Source organism: Bos mutus, chromosome 14 (genome assembly GCF_027580195.1).
Source record: "Bos mutus isolate GX-2022 chromosome 14, NWIPB_WYAK_1.1, whole genome shotgun sequence".
NCBI classification, from domain to species: domain Eukaryota; kingdom Metazoa; phylum Chordata; class Mammalia; order Artiodactyla; family Bovidae; genus Bos; species Bos mutus.
In genome coordinates, this window is record NC_091630.1 from 67,010,738 (window position 1) to 67,037,524 (window position 26,787).

General features: G+C 40.2%; 1 protein-coding gene across 1 annotated transcript in view; it reads right to left on the bottom strand.

Annotated features, from left to right (window-relative positions):
• WASHC5 (WASH complex subunit 5) overlaps positions 1-26,787 on the bottom strand; it is a 52,911-nt gene that overhangs the window by 18,839 nt on the left and 7,285 nt on the right. The window contains exons 6-17 of the mRNA XM_005909912.3: positions 25,018-25,210; positions 22,150-22,302; positions 20,598-20,711; positions 18,299-18,470; positions 13,793-13,920; positions 12,156-12,285; positions 8,345-8,457; positions 6,856-7,022; positions 6,704-6,779; positions 5,631-5,741; positions 4,085-4,225; positions 3,009-3,089 (exon numbers count right to left, since the gene is read on the bottom strand). Coding sequence (XP_005909974.2) covers positions 3,009-3,089; positions 4,085-4,225; positions 5,631-5,741; positions 6,704-6,779; positions 6,856-7,022; positions 8,345-8,457; positions 12,156-12,285; positions 13,793-13,920; positions 18,299-18,470; positions 20,598-20,711; positions 22,150-22,302; positions 25,018-25,210 — 1,579 coding nt within the window. The remainder of the gene's footprint in view (positions 1-3,008; positions 3,090-4,084; positions 4,226-5,630; positions 5,742-6,703; positions 6,780-6,855; positions 7,023-8,344; positions 8,458-12,155; positions 12,286-13,792; positions 13,921-18,298; positions 18,471-20,597; positions 20,712-22,149; positions 22,303-25,017; positions 25,211-26,787) is intronic.

The following is a 26,787-nucleotide window of genomic DNA, read 5'->3' on the forward strand; positions in this document are numbered from 1 at the left end:
TTTAGGCATCTATGCTGTATTTCACAAGAAAAGGGTAAATTATAAACAAATACAGTCAATGAAAACAAATTCAAGCAGATAAAATGAAATTTCCAAAGAAACAGCCCTTATAAAAACACATTTCATGAAAAAGAGTTCAATGTTTTCATGAATCTCATGGTCTTAAAGGGCCCTTCCCATTCTCCCCAGACTTCCACCAATCAACCTGCGGAGTGCTCACGGGGAAGGGAAAGACCCTGTCACACAGCTGCTTCCTTACAGTTCTGTCTACCTCCTGTGGTTAACAACAGTTAACAGTTTTCACATGGGTCCCCCAGACCCTCCTCTACTAATTTAGATGTGTATTTGTTCTTAAACATATTCATTAAGAAATCTAAATGGTCACGTGGTAGTTCTATGTCTAGCGTTTTACGGAATCTCCACTGTGTTCTCCACGGTGGCTGTACGGTCTACGCATCTGCAGGGGAGCAATGGAGAGGCAGGGGTGGAGAGCAGACTTGGGGACACAGTGCAGGAAGGAGGGGTGGGATGAATGGAGAGAACAGTCTGGAAACATATACCTTACTATACGTAAAACAGCAAGAGGGAATTAGCTGTGTGACACTGGGAGCTCAACCCGTGGCTCTGTGACAACCTAAGGGGTTGGGAGATGGGAAGGGGGTTCAGAAGAGAGGGGATAGATGTATACCTGTGACTGATTCATGTTGATGTATGGCAGAAACCAACACAATATTGTAAAGCAATTATCCTCCAAGAAAAAAAAAGTCTAAATGGGATCAAAATATTGGGTTGGCCAAAAAGTTCATCTGGACCAATCTAGTCCTAGGATTTATTTATTTAAGAGGTTATGAAAACTCTGAATGAAATTTTTGGTTAATCCAATATGAACATATATATACTACATGTTGTTCTGCAATTGCCTTTCCACTTTACATTTTGGAAATTTCCTGGTGGTAAGTTATTTTTGAATGGCAGGAAAGTAATCCACAGTGTGACTGCACCATGATATATTCAGCCATTCTTTCACTCATAAAATGCTTAGGCTATTTCTATTACTTTGGCTACATCTAACAACGGACATTTTATGTGTATCTGTGTATATTTCACTTGTTTTAACTCATATTAACTGAAATGAATTAAAACTCTTTGAAAGGGTTTGAAATAGATCCATAGCATTCAAAGATTACAGATTAGTGAAGGCCATGGGATCCCACATAAAGCCCTGAGTTGTTAAACTGGCAGAGACAATGTAAGCTTAAAGGATGTCAAGATGACATTCCCTGTGCACTTATTGGTGCTTCCCTGGTGACTCAGATGATAAAGAATCTGCCTGTAACGCGGGAGACCCTTGAGGAACGGCAACCCACTCCAGTATTCTTACCTGGGAAATCCCATGTAAGAGGAACCTGGCGGACTATAGTCCATAGGGCTGCAAAGAGTCTGACATGACTGAGCAACTAACACTAACATACTTGCGCTTATTAAGTGAAAGATTCTGGTAAGAGATTTACATTTTTCTTAGGCAGTCTTTCCTTTGATAATTATTGCTAATTACTAGGTTTTATTACATCCAACTAGTCACTTTGCATTTAAGACTAATCTGGTCCTAGGATGTATCATCACATAAAGATGAGTGAGAAGTGATAGCTTGTCTGTGTACTTTCTGAATATCAACTGACTTAAACTGGCATCAGGCCTAAAGCAAGTTTAATAGAGTCTATTAATACTACAGGGCTAGAATGGTATTTCTTTACTACATTTCTAGAAACAACATAGTAAAGTTCTATTTCTATTTAGGTTCATTTCCTATATTTTCTTGGATTTCATTAACACAAATGTTATATCCAGCAATTCAATGAAAATTCTTTAGAAAATTAGAAATGTTAAGATTCTACTGATGTCAGATAAATGGAAAAATACATAAGAGCACCACGAACTGAGTGGGTGTATCATAGTCATCTAAGGATTACAAATTATAATAAAACAGCAACAATATACCACTTTAGACCCGTTTGGAGAACAAAAATTAGGAAGCGGATCATGGCTAGTGTTGGCCAAAATGGGGGTAGATACACAGGAAACAAGTCATGTGAGGAGGCAATCTGGCTGTACTGAGACAAATTAAGTACAAATGTGCCCTAAGACTCCGACCCACTCCTGGGCAGGCAGACTTCAGCGCAATTCTTGCACAGGCCTACGTGGGGACATGTTCAGAGATGCTAATCTAGACATTGCTGATGATAACAGGAAGCACAGGTATGAAAATGAGCAGCATCGGTGCCCTGGGGAACAGTTAAGTAAAATGTGGAATTCTCTGCAGCAGTTAGAAGTAACCAACCACCTCACTACAACATAAATAAATCCTGGAAGCAATAACTAGTGAGAAATGTTAGAAAAAGAATGAGGCTTTGGAGCAGAATATGATTTAGAGAAATAAAAAATGTGCACACATAAAATACTACTACTTGCTAAAAATAAGGAGACTTGCATATTTATGGACAGAAATCAAACAGAGTGGGTGCTATAGGGTCTGGGGGTGGGTATCAGGAGAAGAGAAAGAGAAAAATAAGACAGGAGCTGGCATGTACTGGTGATGGCAATGGCCTGTGGTCAGAGGTTACCATTATGATCTCAGCTCTCTGCACCTGGGGTGCAGTACAAAAACATCAAGAGAAAGAAAGGTTGCAGGCAAGGCGGAAAGAGACAGTAAGTGATCAAGTAAGCAAGCTTCTTTGCCTAAGGGAATTGAATTATTGTTTTGTTATTACAAAAATTCAATAAAAATTTTTTTCTTAGTGTTTAGGAATTCCTGGGTGTTACGAAAAATGGGGATAATAAAGCTTTCTCTTTCTTTGTTCATAAGTGACTAAAATGAAAATCATACGCTGCATGTGAAATAGTGAGGGGCATACGATGATGACACTACCCCCACAGGATAAATTCCACAAAAATCCAAATGACAGAGAGGCTTATTATGAAGCCACAGAGACTAGCATTAAGACCATTACCTTGATGATGCCGACTAAAGTTGTCTTCATCATTAAGATGCCTTCAGTAAAAATGGAAATAGCATGAGTAAGCTTGGCAACCTTCAACAAAGAAAAAGAGGTTAATGAAGCACTTCTCATAAAAGACCCATCACTTCTATGGGAAGCTAAAATAATTGGTAATAGTTCTGAAGGGCAAAGCCAAGAGAACAGCATGTAGCTTGAAGGCACCTGCGTGTACATGTCCTGGTCAGAAATGAGGCTCTGTGGTGTTGACCACTGTCAGACCTACCAGGAGACTGAGTCAGATGTTCTATTATTCTCTACCCTTTGATGGATCATTTGCCCTTCTTTGGGCCTCAGTATTTCACACATTAGATGAAAGCAGGACTCAGTGATATAGATGATACCTTCCAAAATCAAAAGGCTCATGGAGACACTGAAAAGGTAATCTCCCTTTTACTGCAGTCCACATTCTTTTCAAACAATGCTGGGAGACACTGAAAAGGTTGACCGAGGCTATATTCTTGAGTTAGAATCAATGTGGAAATTCTGAGCTTGATGATCTCAATGCCTAATGAAACTTCTGGAGTTATGTCAAAGGATGTGAAATTGATGCTGGTTATCACATTTTCAAATTTACTTGATTTTACTTTTCAGGTCTCTAAGTTCAGGAAGAAAGAAAAGCAGAGGCATTTGGGAAGAACTACTTCTGAGACTGCTTAATTGTGGAATGGCCTTAAATATCTGCCTATTTGAAGTGGTTTATGGAGTATGGATTACTTTATTCATGGAATATGGATTATTTTGAACCACTGAGTCATGAACCAAGATGGTTCAAAAGAAAAGTGACCAACTGAGTTCCACTCCCTCTGAGAACATTCAGGCAGGTGAGGCCTTGAATGATACCAGGACATTGTGAAGAATGAAGGTAAGATTGCACTAAAATAACAAAACCTGGTTACCATTGAGAGTGTAGAAAAATAAATCAGAACTGATCCGGGGATCTTGGGGACACGGCAGGTGACACAGAGTTGTGCTACTTCATGGTTTTGGGGGTTAAACATCAAAAGGCAGATGTTAAAGGGACACACCACCTCATATCGTGGGCCGAGCTGAGCATAGTCCCTCAGCTTGTCTTTGTCCAGCCGGGTGGGCACTTCAATGATATCGTGGGTCTGAAGCTTTATGATCTTTAGAAGGGAAGTAAACATGCTTTCTGGAATAATCTGCAACACCTTTAGTGAAAGGGAAAAGAGGAAAAACAAGTGAACCTCCTATTTTCTCTCTCTTAGTTTGACAGATGCTAGGACAACAGTAAAAAGGGTGTCCATTTATTAAGAAAAAAAAAAAAAAGCCCTTCATCTGCAGGAAAGGGCTGGGGGGGCTCTCACAAACATTCTTTTAGTAACTGCTCCCAGGCACAGGGCTACGTTCCTTCAAACACGAACTGCTCACAAGAGATTAAGCTAATTCTCCTAGAAATGCTGTAAAAGATGTATCACTCCCACATTATAAATTTTTCAAAAGCTAAGATTCAGAGATGTTAAGTAACATGGCTGTAGAGCCCTCAGCTAGTACGTGACACAGGACAATTTAAGCCAGGCCTGTGTGGCTCTAAGTCACACCGTAAGTTATTCAAACAAGGACCACAATTCTCCTGAAAACTTTAAGTTCCAATTAGTGACAGTTACCAACTGTGACTTTGAAGAAGCTACCAAGATCTATGTTTCTCAATCTCTACACCTATAAAATGGGGGTTAATACCATCAGCATTTAAAAAATAAGCAAAAGAGACACAGATGTATAGAACAGTCTTTTGGACTCTGTGGGAGAGGGAGGGGGGATGATTTGGGAGAATGGCATTGAAACATGTATAATATCATATAAGAAACGAATCGCTAGTCCAGGTTTGATGCACGATACAGGATGCTTGGGGCTGGTGCACTGGGATGACCCAGAGGGATGGTATGGGGAGGGAGGTGGGAGGGGGTTCAGGATGGGGAACACGTGTGCACCTGTGGTGGATTCATGTTGATGCATGGCAAAACCAATACAATATTGTAAAGTAATTAGCCTCTAATTAAAATAAGTAAATTTAAAATATATATATATTTGACCAAAAAAAAAAAAAAAAAAAAAGAAAAAAAAAATGTATCTGCACACCCACAGTAACAAATTTATTTTCAGGTATTGACAATTTCAGGAATCAAATTAAGAATTAAGGAAAAGTATATACAACTACTATGTATACAACAGATGAACAAGCATCTACTACAGAGCATGGTCTTGTAATAACCTATATATATGTATAACTGAATCACTTTGCTGCACACTTGAAGCTAATACATCATAAATTAAGTACACGTCAATAAAAAAAAAAAAGGAGTGAGGGAAAGGAATAACAGGTGTACTTTTTCTCAGGGCCCCAAGCACATCATTTGTATTTATTTATTTATTTATTTTTAAATTTTATTTTATTTTTAAACTTTACATAATTGTATTAGTTTTGCCAAATATCAAAATGAATCCGCCACAGGTATACATGTGTTCTCCATCCTGAACCCTCCTCCCTCCCCATACCATCTCAAAATAGCAGTTAGTTTGCCATTAAAATAAGTATCACCTTGATGCATTTCTTACCTTTCTCACATAGGACACCAATTCACCAGAATAATATTGAGACACGCTGAGAAGGTCAGGGCTATTTGCTTGATTAATACGGAGAAGGGGCAGGTCAAGGGCAGAGGCAAGCTGGAAGGAAAATAAGACACCACTGTTTCTCTGTTTCAAAAAGTCCTAGAAATCTCTCTTTCTAGAAGGAGTAACATACAACGAAGCTCCTAGGCTTTGCTCAAAAGACAGCGACAATGACTGATCTTCATCAGTTCAGTTTCTGACAAGGATATAATGTCAAATGACAGGTATCTGCTACGGCAGTGGCTCTCAAGTTGTGGTCGCTGGACCAGCAGCGTCAGAATCACCTGACATCTTGTTAGAGATGCTGATTCTTGAACCCCACATAGGTTTACTTCATCAGAAGGTCCGGGGGTGGGGCCCGACAATCTGGGTTGTGACACATCTTCACAGGTAGTTTCATCAGAAGACATTGAGTAAATTATTTGTTCATTTATCACTAAATGAAATTACCTTGAGAGAAGGGTCAATCCATGCCTGTTTTGTTCACCATTATTACATAACCTTCTTATTTTTTAATTTTATTTCTTGGCTGAACCATGTGGCATGTGAGATCTTAGTTCCTTGACCAGGGATTGAACCCATGTCCCCAGCATTGGAAGCTTGGAGTCTTAATCACTGAATCACCAAGGAAGTCCCCTTCCCTAATCTTTAGAGGACATCCTAGAATATAGCAGAAGCTCATCAAGAATTTTTTTAAGTGAATAAGTAAAAGGATTTTATTCATGTCTAGGGAATAAAGAATGTACATTTTTAGTATCTTGGTAAAACCTATAAAAAATCAATTTCTTCATTAAAAACAATTTTTGTAAGACATCCCAACATCTATTTTGAATTTAAACTTTATTTCTCACATCTTTTGCCAACTACACTGTCATGAAAAATTTGCTAAAAGTTTTCAGTCTATAAAAATACTTAAAATTGTCCAACTTTCTAAAAGGATGAGATCCTGGACTGAATTAATGAATGAGATAAAAATGAAGGTTACTGCAAATGTGATCTTACTGTTACTTGCTTACCTTGAGGAATGTAGCTCTGAGTTTAGTGACCATGGATGGGTTCACCCTTATGCTCTCCTGCATGATAGACGTGAAGCTGCAAACAGACATCAGTGTAAGATGATGTTCACAGTGGCTGCCACCAAGGACTAATGTCAGGTTGTCCATATTACCTGTCAATTAACTGCCAAGCAAAAGAAAGGTCCCCAATGATCTGCATTGTGATCAGGACCTCCTCTTTGATGTTAATGGTTCGGATCATTTGGTGGAGAAACTTGCGAGTATCAGCAAGAAACTGACACACTTGCAGATTCGATTCGAGCTGGTGAAATTCTTGAACCTGGGGCACATAAACACACTGGATTTTAAAATTCTGAATGGCCTGTGTGGTGTTCATTTTTCTTTGAAAACACTTCAAATAAAGCACACTACTTAACTAACATTCTTGGCAAAATTTTAATTTCAAAATATAATTTCAGAAATGTACAAGCCAAGTCAGAAAACAATGCATATATTTCTAGAATTAGAAAATGTTTCACTATTTCTTATTCCATACATATATAACATAATAAGCAAATACTCCCATTTTCCATTTCAATATCAATAAACATATATTGGAAAATTCTAATTCCACAGATTTGCTGGCTTGCTAAAAAACAAAATAAGTCATGCCACAACCAAGGAGTGGGCACATGTACATTTTTAAGTTCTTCTGATGAACTCTTTAACAAATAATGATTCCATAGTGTTCTGACATTTTAAAGTATATAATTCAATGGGCATGGGCTACATGCCAAAATAAATAATGCAAAAGAGAAAAAGCACCCCAGATTTATAACATTGTTTATAGTTGTACTATTGACTAGAAAATCCAAATACAACCAAAAAAGAAACAGCACAAGTGAGCAATTGTTTCGGAATGGTTATGGAAACTGGCATGCTAACAATGGAGCATTATACTGTGCTGCCATAATAGTGGCCATCCTAAAACCCTTGCAAAAATAAGAAAAAGCTTATAAGAAAAGGATTAATGCATACATATCAATTGGACAGGGTTCCAGGTGAGGATGGTTGATTTTTGTTTTTAGATAATAGAGTGTATGCTTATTGTTTTGATGCTCTTGTTTATTTTCCTGGTTAAACATACAAGTTTTAAGAGTGTGGAGGTAAGATGCTCTTTTGAGAATCATTTTTCAGTAGATAAAAAACAAACTTTTCTTTTCCAGGAAAGAAAACACATTATTTTTAAGCATATGATCATTATACAACTATTTTTATTTTTGTGTATCTTTTTCTAGGTTTTCCCCCAAGGCATACATTTTTTACAAACCTAAAAATGGTGCATATAATGGAAATTTGCTTTTGCTTTTACCTCCTTATCATAGTTTTCCCAATGTCTCTATATTGTCTTCATGATTAGTTTTTTAAGATTACATGCATGTTTCTGCAAGTTGAAATATCATAAATTTCACTACCATTCTCTTTATTATTATCATTTAGTTATTTTCCCAATTTTAGGGCACTGTATACAACAGTGAACATATTCACTTACACTGCTTTTACTTCTGATGAAACAGTCTCTTAAATATGTTTCCAGGACTGTTGCGTAGGTCAAAAGTATGGTTCACGATCCAAGAACTGTCATTTAAAGACTTTCCTTACCTCTTCCAAAGCCTGTATTAGCTGCACAGTTTTTCTGCCCGCAGCAGTAGAATCATCATAATTTAGTGATAATATTTGTTTTGAAATCTCTCTGAACCAAGCTTGAAGATTTTCTATTAATATAGAAACAAGAAAAGACTACTGAAATCCCAGAACAACTGTAGCAGTGGCTATGACTTTAATCATCTTTCGCAAGTCCAGTTCTTACAAAGCTTTTACTATGTATCTATCAATTGTTCTCAGGAATTCTCCAAATTGTAACAACAAAAATGCCTGAGGCATGTGACCTAGTAAAAGTGATGAAACTTTGTACACAAAGAGTTTATAACACCTGGCAGAAAGGGTACATGTAAACTGATGTGTGCAAAGATGGCAGGGGGGGAGGGGAGGAGTCGGGGAGGAACTGCAGATTTTCACAGAGCTGGGACGATGGGTGAGGGTCTGCAGGGGCAGAGCGGGGAGAGGGATTAACTGTCCCTAGATGAGGAGACGGATACAGCAGAAACTTTGGGGCGAAAGGGCAATGGCACACTTCAGAGGGCAAAGTGGGACCAACGTGTAAGAGAGTGACGTGTGAGCAGTGAGCTGTGGGGAGTCTGAATGGATTAGGGGGTGCCATCTGCACTCACAAACCAGTTGGCATTTCTAAAGGCAGAGATGGTGAGTACTGTTAACATGCTCTGAGACCCTCAGTGTATCAGGGAAGGGTTTAAGCTTCATTTCATCTTACCTTCACAAAAATCTACGGAGTGGAATTAAAAGCCGTTTCTCAGATAAGAATGCTGATACCTGGAGATACTAAGAGCCTCTGTGGCTTAGTCACTTAATGGAGGAGCCAGGGTATGCAAACTGTTCAGAGTCAAAGCCTTTGCTCTTCTCACATCACCAAGTTAAAAAAGCTAAAGGTTTTTTTGTGTGTCATCAATGGGATAATTTTACTTTAATAAAAGCACTTAAAAGCTTATAATCTAAGTTATTTTAAGAACTGATATCTGGGTTCCCTGGTTGCTCAGTGGTTAAGGATCCACCTGCCAATTCTAGAGACGTGGGTTTGACCCTTGATCCGGGAAGATCCCCACATACTGAGCAGCTAAGCCCATACACCACAGCTACTAGAGAATGGCCTCCACTCGCCAAACTGGAGAAAAGCCTGTGCAGCAACAAAGACCCAGCATAGTCAAAAATAAGCAAATAAAAGTATTATAAAAAAAAAAAGAATTGACATAGGGTGGGAGGGAGGTCACCGAGGGAGGGGATATAGGGACACATATAGCCGATTCACTTTGTTGTATAGCATAAACTAACACAACATTGTAAAGAAATTACAGTCTAATAAAAAAAAAAACTGACATGAAGAAAACTAGTTGCAATTTTAAACTTTTTTTTTTTGTAGGACCAAAGGACAGCTATGCTATAGAAGAAAGTACAAAGAATTTGGAGTCTGAGGTGATGGTTGAGATCTAGGCTTTATACCTTTGTTACTTTTGGCTGGTGATTACTTTTTAAAGCTTTGGTCTCTGTATATATAAAATAAGGATAAAGATGCTTATCTCACAGGGTTGTAAGGATCAAACAAGAAATATTTGTGAAAGTACTTTCTAAGCTGAAATATGCTATACAGCCAGAAAAAATACAGTATATTGTTTTGAATGATCTTTGGAACAATGCTTATATTTGTAAGAACCTGCAGCCATGAAATTAAAAGACGCTTACTCCTTGGAAGGAAAGTTATGACCAACCTAGATAGCATATTCAAAAGCAGAGACGTTACTTTTGCCAACAAAGGTCCATCTAGTCAAGGCTATGGTTTTCCAGTGGTCATGTATAGATGTGAGAGTTGGACTGTGAAGAAAGCTGAGCACCAAAGAATTGATGCTTTTGAACTGTGGTGTTGGAGAAGACTCTTGAGAGTCCCTTGGACTGCAAGGAGATCCAGCCAGTCCATCCTAAAGATCAGTCCTGGGTGTTCTTTGGAAGGACTGATGCTAAAGCTGAAACTCCAATACTTTGGCTACCTCATGCGAAGAGTTGACTCATTGGAAAAGACTCTGATGCTGGGAGGGATTGGGGACAGGAGGAGAAGGGGACGCCAGAGGATGAGATGGCTGGATGGCATCACTGACTCAATGGACATGAGTTTGAGTGAACTCCGGGAGTTGGTGATGGACAGGGAGGCCTGGCGTGCTGCGATTCATGGAGTCGCAGAGTTGGACATGACTGAACTGAACTGAATTTAAAAGAGACTAGAATAGAGATAAATGTGCCTGATTTTAGACAACTTATCTGGTTAGATTGGTACCAGAGGTTCTTTGTTTTAAGATACAATATGGTGATCTGTGAAACCTGTTGCCAATATATATCATATCATCAAAAACTGGTCAACTTTTTTCAATAGGAGGGAATAACTTTCATGATCTTCTCAGATGGCTACTTCTCCCAAGAAAATTAATAACCACTAACACAGATGAGATCCAAGAGTCTTGTGTTCCAATCCTGATTGGTTTTCTTCACTGACACACCTGCCATCTAGTGGCACAAGAGGGGACCTGCAGACTGCTTTGAAACAACCCGTGCGTGTGTGAATTCAGTTGCTGAATCTTCATGACCCCATGGACTGTAGCCTGCTAGGCTCCTCTGTCCATAAAGTTTTTCAGGGAAGAATACTGGAGTCAGTTGCCATTTCCTGCTCCTTGGGATCTTCCTGACCCGGGATCAAAGCCAGGTCTCCTGCACTGCAGGCAGATTCTTTACTATCTGAGTTACCAGGGAAGCTTCAGTAGGAATAATAATATAATTTGGAAATATATTTTGGATCGACCATTCAGCATCAAATAAATCAACAAGAGCCAAATACAGTAATCCCAAGTTTATACTGACTATGAATAGCAGAGTTACATTTTTTAATAAAAATCTATACTATTAACCAATTCTACTGTATAATTAACTTTATCAGAAATAAATTTGACAGTTAAAACAAATATCAAGCCTCAGAAAAAATAGTTTAATTTGTCACCTTAAAACTCAGAATGGTTCTTTCAGGGGCAATTTGAAAGGATCCTATCTATACAAAAGTTTGAAGTGATACCACAATATTCCTATAGGTATAATTTCCTAAAAAAGCAAGATCAAAATTGTCAAAGTTAAACCTAAGCTGTGGCTATGTTGGGCTTCTCAGGTGGCACAATGGTAAAGAACCCACCTGCCAATGCAGGAGACAGGTTCAATCCCTGAGTCAGGAAGATCCCCTGGAGTAGGAAATGGCAACCCATTCCAGTATTCTTTCCTGGAAAATCCCATGGACCGAGGAGCCTGGCAGGCTACAGTCCCTGGGGCTGCAAAGACAGTCTGCAGGTCCCCTCTGTGCCACTAGATGGCAGGTGTGTCAGTGAAGAAGCAGCAAACAGGACTGGCACACAAGACTCCTAGGTATCATCTATTTAGTGGTATTAATATTCTTGGGAGAAGTATCCTTCTGAGAGGATGATGAAAGTTATTACCTCCCCCAATGCACATAAACTGACACACTAAAGGCACTAGCTTTGGATACTGTGGTGGTAGGTGGAGGATTATGACTTTAAGCCCCAATTTAGCCCCCAATTTCTTATTTCATATGTAAGAAACCTGAAGTTGAGAGAGCATATGAGATTTCCCAAGGGAGCACAAGGCTAGGGCAGCCAAAACTAAACTTCCAATCTTCATCAGCAATACCCCAGCACACAGTAACAACACAATAATGACTTTTTACTCTGCTGGTTTCTAATAAACTGTGTACACATTTCAAAAACACTGATGTTTCCTCTCCAGCAATTACCATTTTTCTCCACTCTGGTTAGGGGTTTGACTCCTGAAAAGACATCAGCAAGCTCCGTCATCCGCTCTGAGCCCTCCTTCTTATGATGCTCCCATTTGGCTTGCTTTTCTGAAAGCATTTGCTTGAACATCTGTTGAAGAGACAGACGAGATTTACTGATTTTAAGAGAAAATCCAGCTTAGGCAGTTTACTAAGAAAGCCTGAGTCAAACCCAGTTTATTATAAAAATAGGTACCTAAAATCAACATCATTCTGATGCCATCTCTTAAGCATCACTACTTTATACAAACTGGGGGGTAAAAAAGCTAGACCATCTCTCAGATGGTGGCTCTCAGACTAATTAAGGCAAAGTGAGTGTTGGTTCTGAATGAGCTTCAAGGTCTGCGGCTAGTTCCAGAGGCCATCTGATCCAAACTCCCAAAGTTTCTGTACAACCTGGACACCCCCAGGTGTCTGCCATTCTTATCATGCCCATGTGCTATGCTTAGTCACTCAGTCATGTCTAACTGTTTGCAATCCCATGGACTGTAGCCCATCAGGGCCCTCTGATTCTCCAGGTAAGAATACTTGAGTGCACTGCCATGCCCTCCTCCAGGGGATCTTCATAATCCAGGGATCGAACCCAGGTCTCCTGTATTGCAGGCAGATTCTTTACCATCTGAGCCACCAAGGAAACCCAATTATGCCATGGAGCCTTTTTAAGGAGTAAAACCAGCACAGAATTTCCTTTTGTGAACTCAAATCCCTTAAAGTCCTTAGGTCAAGTTTGTTTAAATGCAAACTACCACCTTATTTAGGCCTTTCCACGACTTCACTTTCCCTTTTCACTTTCATGCATTGGAGAAGGAAATGGCTACTCACTCCAGTGTTCTTGCCTGGAGAATCCCAGGGACGGCAGAGCCTGGTGGGCTGCCGTCTATGGGGTCGCACAGAGTTGGACACGACTGAAGCGACTTAGCAGCAGCAGCAGCAATAGGTTTTCATGGCTTTTAAGATGAAGACGACTATCCTGCAACACCCAGCACAGGCTGGCTCCTGTCCACCTGTCAACCTCGCTTCCTAATACCTTTCTGTTGTATTCTCTCCCCTCCAGCCAGCTGATCTTTCAGGCCTGAACTGGCCAGGCTCTTCCCTACCTGAGAGGACTGAGAAGAGTCTGTCTTCCCTGTGCAATGGTCTCCATAATGCTCCCCATCTCTGTCTTAGCTAACTCTGGCAGGTCCCTTTCTCAGCATCTTTCAAAAGCTCCTGCTGCCCTTCTCAGGGAAGTCATGAAAGCTAGGACAGGATCCTTTCTTTTAGGTGGAGAACTATGTTCCTCTCCTTTAGAGCATACACCTCAGCTTTTATTTACATTTTCATTTGTGTAATTCTCTGTTTACTATCCACATTCCTCATTAGACCATAACCTCCAGAACTGGGGCATTTTTTCACCATCACTGTATCCCTAAATAACAGTAGAGACTAAATGCCTGTTAAATGTGTAATACCATCCTTTGAATATAAGAATTATCTCAGACAGCTAGAATCTTTAGCTTGAATCAAAGACACGGCTACAAAATCCTAATTTCTAAAAAAAAAAAAAAAATTTAAGCATTAAGAAAAGATTTTGGTGGTTACTTATTCAGTATTTTTACCTCTTTGAGTATAAACTCAAATTGTGCAGTATCCAACAGCAATTGAAAGAGGATCTTGGGATTGTACCTCAAGTCTGTTAGAATCTGGTCCTTGATTTGACGAAGGCGTTTGTTGTTTGGGTCACAGGCTAGACATAGGGAGAAAAGAGTTTCCAATTTACTAAATGTGTAGAAAATACCTATAATAAGTAAGATGGATTCCAAAATACTTTCATTTCCCTTATTTTAAGCATTTAAAAAGTAATAAGCAAAATGCGTATCAATGATGGATGGTAAAATAAATTATATTACATCTACGCTAGATGAAGTACAATTGAACTGCTAAATATAACATTGAATCTGACACAGAATGTCACCGTGATATACTGTTGAATGAAAAAAAGCAAAGTGAGAATAGGGTTTCCAAATTTTGTAAGTATCCTGTGGTTGGTTTATTATCGACTGTCCATGGGTCAGTGCCTTTGGCACTAATGATAGGTTGAACTTTTTGGCACTATTTCCTAAGTAGGTAGCCTCCTTGTGTCCTGTCTGTTTGAAGTTGCTTTGTGTTGGGCACTGATCTCTGCCATTCAGCTATGGACAAGTGTGCAGAAAGGATTTAACACAGCAGGCCTGAGACCGCCATCTTCAAAAAGGCCTGTTTGCAAGGTTGGCTCTTGGCTGGCATTTGGGAATTTGGATTTTGGAAGGGTTCCCACTATTCTGAGAACTGATAAGAATGGTCCACCATGCTTTAACTCTTTGTAAAAACAATGTGCTTTATGATGTGCACCTGCTTTCCTTCCGGGAGTCTGGAATGCTGGTACCTGCCAGGTAGAGGCTGTCTTAATGAGCGCCCCCTGCCCCCAACAAAAACCATGGACACACAGTTTCTAATGGGCTCCCCTGGTTGACATTTTACACATGCTGTCATGACTCATTGCGAGGGGGACTAAATGGACCCTGTGTGACCCCACTTGGAGAGAACTCTTAAAAGCTGTGCCTCGTTTCCTCTAGACTTCACCCAGGCACCTCTGTCCTGTGCCGATTGTGCTATCTTTCTGCTGTTGCAAATCATGGCCATAAGTACATACGCTGGGCCTAGTAAAGCATGGAGCTTGGGATGTCCTTGGGGACCACTGACACAAGGGGAGCAGGGTCACCACACAAAGCTGTGGCACTTCCAAACCAGAAGAACCAGGCCTGACACCATCCTCATGCTCTTTGTAAAGGCATGACTGATGCTCAGAGCTTTCTGGATTATCCACCACCTAGACCTGGAGAGTGTATGGCTACTAGGCTAAGGTCACAAAATTAGGCAGTGATTGACCCAGGCATAAGTCACCAGATGTTTTGATTTCCTGGTCAGTGTATCAGTTGCCAAGATAAATCATTTCAAATAAAAAACATGTTAAAAAATATATAGAATAAAAAATAATGGTATTTGCTGAAACTGATTTATGGGGTCAATTATTTATGCAAGAAAGAAAAAGAAAAAATAGAATAGGGCAAAATATTTACACGTAAAAGCTACTCAGACTGCAAATAAAGTCAAAATAAAAGTCTTTAAGACAATAAACATTGTCAGAAAGTTCATAGCCATGAAGGTACCAGGTCCCTCACAGTTGTTCTAGTATCACCGTGCTTTTCAGGCTTTCTGAGCCCTCCCACCAGCATCTCAGGATGTCTGGCATGTACAGAATGACCACGCTTTACAAGCACGTATCACAGGTGTTTTTGCTGCTTCAGTTATGGTGAAGCTTGAGCAAGGTTATTTTATATATTGATTTCCAAGTTACTCCATCAGGAAGAGACTCATGACAACCTGGAGAAGGGCTCAGTTTTCAGGGGAAACTGCAGAGTTCTGATTTACCAAGCATTCTCCAGAAGTCCCTAGGAAGAAATATATTGGAACTGATGACATTGATCACACAGAAAGCATTTTTCAGCTTCAGGTTTGCCTACCTTAAAAAACAAAAACAGAATAGGAAAAAAAAAAACAAAACCAACCCAACCTGTAAGGAGTTCCATTTGTTTGTTTGTTTTTCCATTTGTTTTTATATTAATTCTAATTCAACACAAAATCTGAGATTAATTTCCTTTCATTTTTGGAAGGGAATATCACTGCGCATTAACAATTAGCTCCAGTGGGTTAACAGGAGGGAATATGAGAAATACGTCTTCCTTTCTGCACACCATGACCAAAACAGCATAAAAGCTAAAGAAGCAGTTACTTCTCCCACATATGACTCACAACCAGATAGGCAAATCATTTGTTTCTGGTAAATTCTGACCTTGTGCAATCAGATCAGACAATTGCCAGCTCAGAAATGGAAAACAGATGTGGCTGAAGATAAAAGTATAGAACTCTGGCAAGCTGAGCTGGTCCCTGGCAGGGGCACAAATCCAGGAGACCACTGGCTTCCAGAACACAGGCACGGCTATTAGGCACAGTCATCCAGAAGACAAAGAGGAGGCTGAGTCACTAGAAACCCACAGTTGGCTTTATGATGGGATAAAGTAAGGGCTTGAGTTGTTTACATGCTTCTGAATGTAAGATTTATGGTAAAGAAGATTATAAGCTGAGTCAATGTAGTAAAATTCTCAAATTAGGACTGGATTTTAAGTAAAACATAAACTTGACTACTTAAAGATTAGTCCATGAGATGATTAAAAACTTTGGCCCTGATATTCATGCTGTGATTAAACAGTAAATGGAGAGAGGTCTAGGCCAAGAAGCAAAATGATAAAAACAAAAATAAAACTGGAAAGCAGCATTCATGTGAAGGATTTAAGAAGCTGGTCATTTCTAGTGTGAAGAGGCAAGGCTGAGGAGAAACTCCCCATGTTTTCAAAGAGCCGAAGGATGAGGAAGTCCACCTGCTAGTCTCACTGCTGACCACTCACAGGAAGCAGAGACAGGTGGCAGCTAGAGGCAGTGTCAAGGGCATCTTGCCCAGAGGGGTTGGGAGACGGATCTACCGTGTTACCCAGGGAGGATGCAGGATTATCTGGTGTGGATAGTTTTGTTTTTTTTTTGAGAGACAATCTCACCTGAAAAAAACCAGGAGATATTGAAAGTAGGACTCGGGTAGATGCTCTACAAAAATCTGTTGTGTGAAAAATAAAAATGAGAGCCTTGGCTTTCTAGGACTGCTGAATGACATCACTCTTAGGCGAAGGAGTGTGCAACTCCGGATGAGGGAACTCATTAGTAATTAATATTGATCAAGCATTTATTAATACTAAGTATAAGGAACTGTGTCGGCCCTGAATAAGCTCAGGTGTTGGTCCAACCCAAGTAGGACCAGTAAACCAGCGGTTTCAAAGTCGTGGGCTTAAGGACTCTGTGGAAGTGTTTTACATGATCCATGGAACTCCCTTGACAGACAAAAGGGTATCAAACAGGGCTAACCATGACCCAGAAAAAGTTAAAATCTCATCTATCTTAATTAAGCACCCTGATCTAGCCAGTTCCTCAGCAAAGTGGGCCCGCATTTTTCTGCCCTTCCTTCTGTCCTTTCTTTGGTCATTTCTCCAGTCTAGAATTTTTTCTGCTTTTTACTGTTAAATCATACCAAGGGCTGGTCAGCTCCTGCCTTCCGTGAAGAGCCTTCCTCCACTCTTCTACCCCAAGCAATGTTTCTCTCCTGTTCTGGATTCTGGACTCAAATGCCACTGTCTGTTTTACACATCTGGCTCTTAGGTGCTGGCCTGGCCCTTGTATCTGCTTCTTATTGCTGCTGTAACAAATTACCACAAATTTAGTGGCTTAACATGATACAAATTTATTCTCTTATAGTCCAGAGGTGAGAAATCTGACTGGCCTTCACCGGGCTAAAATCAAGGCATCAGGGGGACTGTGTGCTTTCTGGAGGCTCCATGGGGGAAACTGTTTCCTGGTCTTTTTCAGAATCTAGAAGCTGCCTGTACTCCTTGGCTTGTAGCCCTTTCCATCTTGAAAGCCAGCAGGGACCTTCTGAGTCTCTTTCATGATGCCACCTGTCTAGTTCTGACTCTTCTGCTTCCCTCTTCCCAATTTAAGGATACTTGTAATTATGCTGGGCCCACTGGGATAATCTCTTTACTTGAAGGTCAGCTGATTATAGAAACATCAATTCCATCTGCAACTTGAATCTACTTTGCCCTGTAATATAACATGCCCGCAGGGTCCAGGGACTTGGCCATGGACATCTTTGGAAGGATGAGGTGGGAAGGCTTTATTCTACCTGTATCCACAGCTAAACTTTTTCATGGGTAGACATCTGATCTTCCCAGTCTGACCAGTGACGAGCTCCTCGAACCTGGGAGGTAGGTGTCCTCATACTCATAAACACCTAACAGGACTTGGCACAAGGGCTGTTCAGGTGGGCCACTGCTTTGACCAAATTGACACAAAAGTGACCATTTTACAAAAGCAACTTGATTCTCATTCAAGAGCTAAACCACTTGGCATCACGCGGCAGATCAGGGTTTGGCACGCCTATATACCAAGCGACACACATGGTCACGCCTTTTGTGTATTACCAGAGTCTGCTGTATGAAGCATCAGCCATCGGATGGCGACGTTGCCATCCCTCAGGCAGTTGAGAAGCCTCGGGATGTTGTCCAGAACCAGCTCCTCCCTCAAGTAACCTTCTTTCAGGAACTGCTGCACTTGTGCGTGCACCCTTTCGCTGACAGTAGCGTATCTGCTTGCCTGCGAAAAGGAAAAGAAAACTTGAATAACATTTCAAAGAAAGAATCACCTTGAAAGTGAATTATATTCAAATGAATCCCTGGATAAATAATAATATTTCTATATGAGACAAATAACATACAGGCTCCAAAATCACTGCAGATGGTGACTGCAGCCATGAAATTAAAAGGCACTTGCTCCTTGGAAGAAAAGCTATGACCAACCTAGACAGTGTATTAAAAAGCAGAGACATCATTTTGCCAACAAAGGTCTGTCTAGTTAAAGCTATGGTTTTTCCAGTAGTCATATATGGATGTGAGAGTTGGACCATAAAGAAGGCTGAGCGCCAAAGAATTGATACTTCTGAACTGTGGTATTGGAGAAGACCCTTGAGAGTCCCGTGGACAGCAAGGAGATCAAACCAATCAATCCTACAGGAAATCAATCCTGAATATTCATTCGAAGGACTGATGCTGAAAATGAAGCTCCAATACTTTAACCACCTGATGCAAAGAGTTGACTCATTAGAAAAGACCCTGATGCTGGGAAAGATTGAAGGCAAGAGAAGGGCATGACAAAGGACGAGATGATTGGATGGCATCACTGACTCAATGGACATGAGTCTGAGCAAGCTCTGGTGATAGTGAAGGACAGGGAAGCCTGGTGTGCTGCAGTCCATGGGGTCACAAAGAGTTGGACACGACTGAGCGACTGAACAACAACAACAAAGGCAAGTGGTTTATTGAACATCTGGGGTTTCTTTCTTCTTTATTTTTTCAAAATTTGTTTTTATTTGGCTGCACTGGGTCTTATTTATGGCATGCTCTGGTGTGGGGCAAGCAGGACCTAATTCCAAGACCAGACCTCCGATATTGGGAGCCACCAGGACCACCAGGAAAGTCCCTACTGGACATTTTTGAAAAAAGCCCTGGACTTAGAATTGAGAGGCAAACATCTAGAAATACTGGTGTGACTTTGGATTTAACCTCTGAGTATTGGCTTCTTCAAATGTAAATTGGAAAACTGGAGCATTTTTTTCTTGGCATTGCTTCTCTTAACTTGGATGTAAAGAGACACAAAGGCACTAGCTAAATTGCTTGTTCTACCTATTATTATTGACAAAGGAGTTAGAGCAGAGCAGAAACACTCAAAAGATGAATCTGTACACACAAGAGCTTAATGAAATACACCTCAGCGCATCAAAATTGACCGGCCTTATGTGGAAATCTGGTCACTCTGCTTTCCTAAAGCAAGAGTTGAATGGCAAACACCATCAACCTAGTCAGGTTAGTTTAAAATAAGCACAAGATGCGTCATTAGAAGCCTCTTAAGAAATCGCAATGTCACGGGTGAGAAGATGTGATTTTGGAAAGGATTTTTAGTCATGAAAAATTAATGCTCTGAGGCCGGAAAGCATGGAAGCACCACTTTCTCTAATATATTTCTGGGAAATATGCCAAAATTGAAATTATTTTGTGCATTATTTATGGAATTCGATTTGTCTGAATAAAACATGCTGAAGTTCCTTGAGTCAGTGTCATTCTACCCACACTTGGAAACTCAAAAACTCAGACAGCGAGGTTGAGGAAGACCATCACTGTTGAGAAGTATCAAGTATGTGCCCCAAGAAAAAGATTTTGATTCTTCTGTTTACTTAGGTATTTCCTTCTGCCTTGGTTCTCATCAGAGAGACAGAATGTAGCCATTTCAAATTTAAGGAGATAACTGTCTTTATTTTGGTCTTGGTGCTTCACACACCAGAATGATGAGTGTAAATTACAGTGAAAGGGTTGACTGTCTACGTCCAGTTACCATGTTCAACACTCAATCCTACTGATGAAAACATTAAAATTCTAGCTTCTCAGGAAGGGAGCTCCGTCCACGAGGACAGTCTTTAAGAAGAGTAAATGTAGTCACCTCAGGGTGTTGAATTTTCCTTAGAAGCCAACTCCCATTTATACAGCTCATAAAGTTAAAAATCTATAATTATCTGTTACTTCAATGTTCAAAATTCCGCTTTCATTAATCATTGCACTAAAATGTCTATGCAGGCATCTTCCAAATCGCTTGGGAAATCTACTTAGCTCATTTCCCACCCCATTACATCAAGCATGTAGTTGAGAACCCTCCTGATTAATCAGAACCTACCTGTTCTCTGACATTTGAAAGGTCCAGGGTGTTGTTTAAAGCAGTTTTTGCAGCTTTGTAAGGTTCCCAAGCATCTGCTAGATTAACCGTGATCCCCATGTAAATACTAATTACCTGAAAGAGGAGACCTTTATTCAGTATTTGTTAAACACCTACTCATTCCAAGGCAAGGGGCTGGGAAAATACAAAGTTATAGGAGACATCACCCACTCTTTCAAGTTTAAATGCCATTCCAGTGAAAAACCAAGACTTTTCAAATATACAGGGAAGTGATTTTACTTCTGAGTGCTTGGAAACAAGAGTGACTATTACATGCCGCTATTCATGGAAAAACAACGAAAACAAGGTTTTCTTTTCCAACTGCTGGTTTGTAAGATTCCTAGATGAAGAAAAATGAAAAGGGAGGGAAAAGCAGAGACTCTGACCAGAGTAGTGGTTTTCCCAATTATTTTCATCTCACCTTTATACTCTCATTAATCAAACTAAACTTGTCTCAGAAATTTTTGTGAGAAGAGTGGCATTATGTTTCACATTTCTTTTAAAAATTATATACAACCCCTCTTTATCTCTATTAATATTTTTCTTTAAAATTCTTTGCAGTATAGTATTAATCTTTTTGGCTTTTTATGGGCATATTTTTAAAAATTGCTTTATTTTCAGTGTGCCAGGGTGTCTTATCAGGAATGTATCTTGTAAATATCATGTAATTGGACTTTGACCTTCTTTAATGCTAAAAGTGTTTCTCAGTATAGTATCACAGTCAGAACTTCTTTGTTAAAACTTAGGCAAATGAAGCCAGACTCTCTCAAAAGTTTTCCTCTTGGCTACTCATCTCCCAGCTCATGGGTATGATTCATTTGTGGACAGGAAGCATCATCTTCTAATTGTAGGCTGTTCTTCTCGACAGTAAAGCTCCTCAGTCAGGTCCCTCATTACAGACAGCCTGTGGCTCAATAGTTGGTAAGGAGTGAAATAAAATCTGGGCCCTGAAAATGTGATCCAACTCACTATGCTTTGTTCAAACCTTTATGTGCAAAGAAAATGTTTCATACATATTAAGTACACTGTCAGTTTTAAACTTTTAAGAATTAACATTTTTAAGCCAAATATGTTTAAAAAGTTATAAGCTCATCCCTACAGTAACGTCAACCTTAAGGGCCCACATTAGCTTACAGATGAAACTTATAAAAGCGCAATCCCTATTCACAAAGTGACATTAGATAAATTCTGCTGGTTTAGATTTGTAAGACAAATGCTTACGTAACTTAGTTGCACTCTCAGTGGCTAAAGCAAGATCCATTTTAACACATGGTTGTTCTACCTTGAGAGTATTCATTTAAGAAAAAACACACAAATAGGTGCTTCAGGAAATTTTACTGATTCATTCCTTCATGCTATGATTTGTGATATTCTCAGCATACTTAAAGTAATTTTACTTAAGGGAGTTTATGTCTCATTATTTCAACATTAGGTTTATAGGCAAAAGGATAGAAAAAAATCAGTTTTCCAACAAGTTTATTATAGAGAATAAAAGACTAACAGCAATACTTGCCCAATTGTCTGGAAAGTATTTGTCCACTATCTCTCTCATTTTTGCTTGATGGGTATGAAGAATGGAAGGTTCAAAGTAGAGAATCACATACAGCATGGCAGCCTGATTCGCCAGAGCTGTGCTGCGATGTTCTGGCAATGGGTACGCTGAGACCTGCAAGGCAGAGACCAGACCCAGGAGAGACAGATATTAGTGACAGCTGAATTTACATGTGCCAAGTAAATGACCAGTTCTAAGATACATGAACCTCTCAAAAGTCCATCTCTTTGAGGATCCTGGGCACTGGAAGCAATTCTCAGATTATGGTGCCAGTCACTAGGACCTTCTTCCCATCTCTAGCCTCACGACGGTCTCTTGACTGTCCCTGACTTTGCTGCAATTCTAACTCTTTTCCCTTAAAAAAAAAAAAAAAAAAATCCTATATCTCTTACTGTCCAATTTCGTGTCTCTTCCATCACAGAGAAACTCTTATAGAGCTGACCGATTCCACACTCACTGGTGCCATCTTTTACGTTCTGTTTATTCTTCAGCTCATTGGCATTTGACCTCCACCATCACCTCAATGGGGTTAAAGACCCTGATGCTGGGAAAGACTGAAGACGAAAGGAGAAGGGGGCGGCAGAGGATGAAATGGTTAGATGCCATCACTGACTCAATGGACATGAAATGTGAGCGAATGCCGGGAGACAGCAGAGGACAGAGGAACCTGCTGAGCCAGTCCATGGGGTCACAAAGAGTCGGACATGACTTAGTGACTGAACAACACCTATCACTTCAGTGGAATTTCCTCAGGTCACACATAGCCTCACAGTCATCCATTTCAATGACCTCTTTCTAGCACTCTCACTTAAATTTCCTGAGGACTGAAATTCTCTCCTCCTCTGGTTTCCCAGACACCAGTCTCTCTTCTCAGACTGCTTTGCTGGGTGTTCTCCCTGCCTGTGAAATGCTGCTGAGTCCCAGGGCTCCATTGCCTCAAGCATTAGGAATCTTTGGCTCCACATAGTATACATCACCTTGAGGACCAGGAGAATGGGAGGCAGTTATTAAGGATAGATGCAGCAATGTCCCATGGAATCTGGAGGGAGGAATGTGGTCAGGTTTCAGGAAGGGCCTGGAGCTGTGAACCAGAAAGCCTTCATTATTTCTCCCCGGAATGTGATGCTCAACTGTTTCTTCAGACTATTGTCCATATGGCAGACTGACATGGCCCCAAACTCCAAGTTTTGCATGCTGTGGGTAAATCCGCGTCCCAAAATCGTTTTTCAGGCCCAATTCCATATTACCTGGAGACAGAGAATCTGATCTCTCTTGGGTCAAGTGACCTGCCCTGGTCCAATCAGCCAGGCACAGGGGAGGTGCAGGGCAGGGAGAGGGGTGGATTCACAGCACAACTACAGCTCAATCCCTGTGTGAATAAAGGTCACAGGGCAGGGAGAGAATCGAAATACGCTGCCTTGAAACATTGACAAAACGGACCACCCAGGAGGCAGAAGGTTAACAGAAGGGTTAATGACAGACAGTTGAAGAAACAGCATGGGCTTTGAAGTCATACAGGCCGGAATTCAAATTATGGTTCTGCTACCTACTTATGTGACCTTGTGAAAATTATTTAAGCTCTCTAAGCCTTATTTTTCTCCACAGCAACATAAGGATAATGCTCTTTTGCAAGATTATTATGAACAACAAAGAAAATCGTATATGGAAAAAACCTCCTATGATTCTGGCTCATACTGAATTCTCAATGCTATGCTATGCTAAGTCACTTCAGTCGTGTCTGACTCTGTGCGACCCCATAGACGGCAGCCCACCAGGCTCCCCCGTCCCCGGGATTCTCCAGGCATGAACACTGGAGTGGGTTGCCATTTCCTTCTCCAATGCATGAAAGTGAAAAGTGAAAGTGAAGTCACTCAGTCATGTCCGACTCTTAGCGACCCCATGGATTGCAGCCTAACAGGCTCCTCCGTCCATGGGAAGATGGCATCAAATATTATGGAGACCTGGCATCTGCAGGTAGCTCCTGATTTGAGCTGTCTTAAAAAAAAACAAACTAACTAAAAACTCTTTATGTACACTTAACATATTCATACAAAAAACTAGCAGTCTACCTAAGAACTGTATAGAACAGGTGGGCTCTGTAATAGACGGTATCCAGTCATTACAGGTCCAACTCTTTACTCTCTCTAGTAAAAGAGGAAACAAATATATGAAATTGCGTTTTCTTCAGGAAAAAGAAGTCAAATGGTAACTTTCTGTGGTATTCTCTTAGATCCATGAACAACACACACACCTGAGAGGAAAGTGAGACTTTTCAACCCTGCTCATGCCCCTTCCTTTACCGGGGTGGCCCAAACACCCCTGAGTCATCTGCTGCAATCTTGCTGCCTGTTAACATGCTTCGTGGCACTCTGTGCTTCCCCTAAGATAATCCCCATCTTGCTTTACTCTAATTCCTTTGTCTGCCTTCTTTCCTCAGCTACAAGCTCATTATGAGTAGGAACCAGGGCCTGCCTTCATCAGCAGTGGATCCCCATTACTGAACGCATGACAGCCACAGAGGGCACACTAGGCAATCATTTCTGAACTGACACCTAAAACAATGCATCTTCTCTCCAAATATTGTTCAGAACTCATTTCCTTCTTGAAATCCCTATTCCAAGAGATATTAATCTCTTAATCCCAAAATAATATTCCTCTTTTCTATACAATTCCAAAGCACAGCCCAGAGGTTTTAAAAGGTTTCTTGCTGTTTTTACTCTTCTGAGCAAGAAGGAAAGAAATAATTGAGGAGGAAGGTAAAATCTATAAGATTTTTAAACTATACTTTTAAGCTATAAAGATAGGTTTAATAATAGATTAAATCCCTACCTGGTTGTAAATATCATCAGATCTCAGCCGACCAATAACCATGCTGATGAAGGTCTCGTTGATAGGCACCCTCTGGAAGTAACTCTCAGGATAGTTGGGTGGTCTTTTGGCCCCTGGTTGGCTGGAATAACCTGTACTTCGAAGCAGCTTACAAATATCATCCATATTCGAATCAGCAGAAGATCGGGCAGCACTGAGCCATGTTCACAATGGGAAATAAAGGGCCAAACAAACCGCATATATTACAAATAAGAAGTCCAGCAAAGCAGAATTTCAGTATAAATTGACTTTATATAGTTTTAGGTATGAGTGGATCAATTTATATCCTTAAGATTCAAAACTATGTTTTCAAAAAGCCTGTAATATAGCAAACTTTTAAGATGGGTTCTTGTACGTATGTACAGTTTTATGTAAAGGTCCACGACCCCTTTCCCAAGGGGCAGGATTTGTTTTGGAAGACAGCATTTCTCAAATATAAGAAAGTAACATGATACATACATTATAAATAATACTGCAGCAGGGTGGCAGATGGCATCCCATGATCAAGACACATTGATGTTTCTACAGTAAAATCTATGAACATTCACACAAATGAGATAAATAAAGACAGTCCATAGCCTCATATAGGTGCCGATCAGGTTCTGACTCCAAATTTTGGATTAGGTTAGGTCTTGCTGCCAAAGTGGTTACTCTGTGTGCGTGTGTGTATATGCATATATTTCTGTTGGAGCTCTTTGGATTTCAGAATTGTGGATAAAGAATGTGAACCTACACCAACATTTCATATATTTAAAAATAATTTAAAAAAATAAAGTCAATTTCAAGTGGGATATACCAACTGGTTTTTCTTGGCAAGGTATACCTTCTACAGAGATTTAATCAAAACATCTGTGATTTTCCTGGTGGTTTGAAGTAGCAAATCTCCAAACAGACTCAATCTTAGACTTGAAGATGACCTCCTATCTGATGTGAGAATCTCCTTTACTGCAGCTCTGACTTGAAACTGTCTGGTGTCTCTTCAATAATGGATCCTCACATTCTAATCAACTAGCTGTTGTGCCCAAAGGGACAAAGCTGGATTGTCAAAGCTGGGCTTGATGAGCAAACCTCTTTCTTCTTCTTCATGTTACTGTTTTTGTTTTTTCATGTACTTTCAGAAACAGAGGCAAGACCATTTGAAGCTCATTTAAAAAAATAGGGATAGTAAAGAAGCTCATGGTCACACTGATGTGACTGAATTACGCAGCCTCACACCCTGATAGAGCTGAGACGGAACAGGAGAGCTGAGTAGCCTGATTTACTGCTGAGAAGGCAGAGTACGAAGCATGGCTGCTAATACAACACCGCCCAGACAATCCCTCTCTGTTGAGGCTCTGACTCTCTGCCCTGTTTATCCTGTCCTAATTTGTAAGTTTGAAAATGTTCATTCTAGCCCATGCTTCTGTAGCCCAAGTTCCTAAATGATTCCTGCCTCTTGGCTATTTCTTTCCTGAATCTTAACTATTTCTGACATTGACCTGGTGTCCAGATTTTGACTCATTATTTCAACAAACTGAAAAATGTGTTAGGGACTGAAATCACAATTAGTTAAGGTAGGTCCTGTTTTTAAGCCCTTACTTCTTGAAGTCACATCTCACTGAAAAACCCAAATGAACTTTTTGGCCAACCCAATACAGTATTTATGAGTGAGAATTCACTTTCAACCTGGCCCTGAATGATAACTTTTCAAAATGTATCAATCTGAAAATGGCAACAGAAGGCTCATTTGTA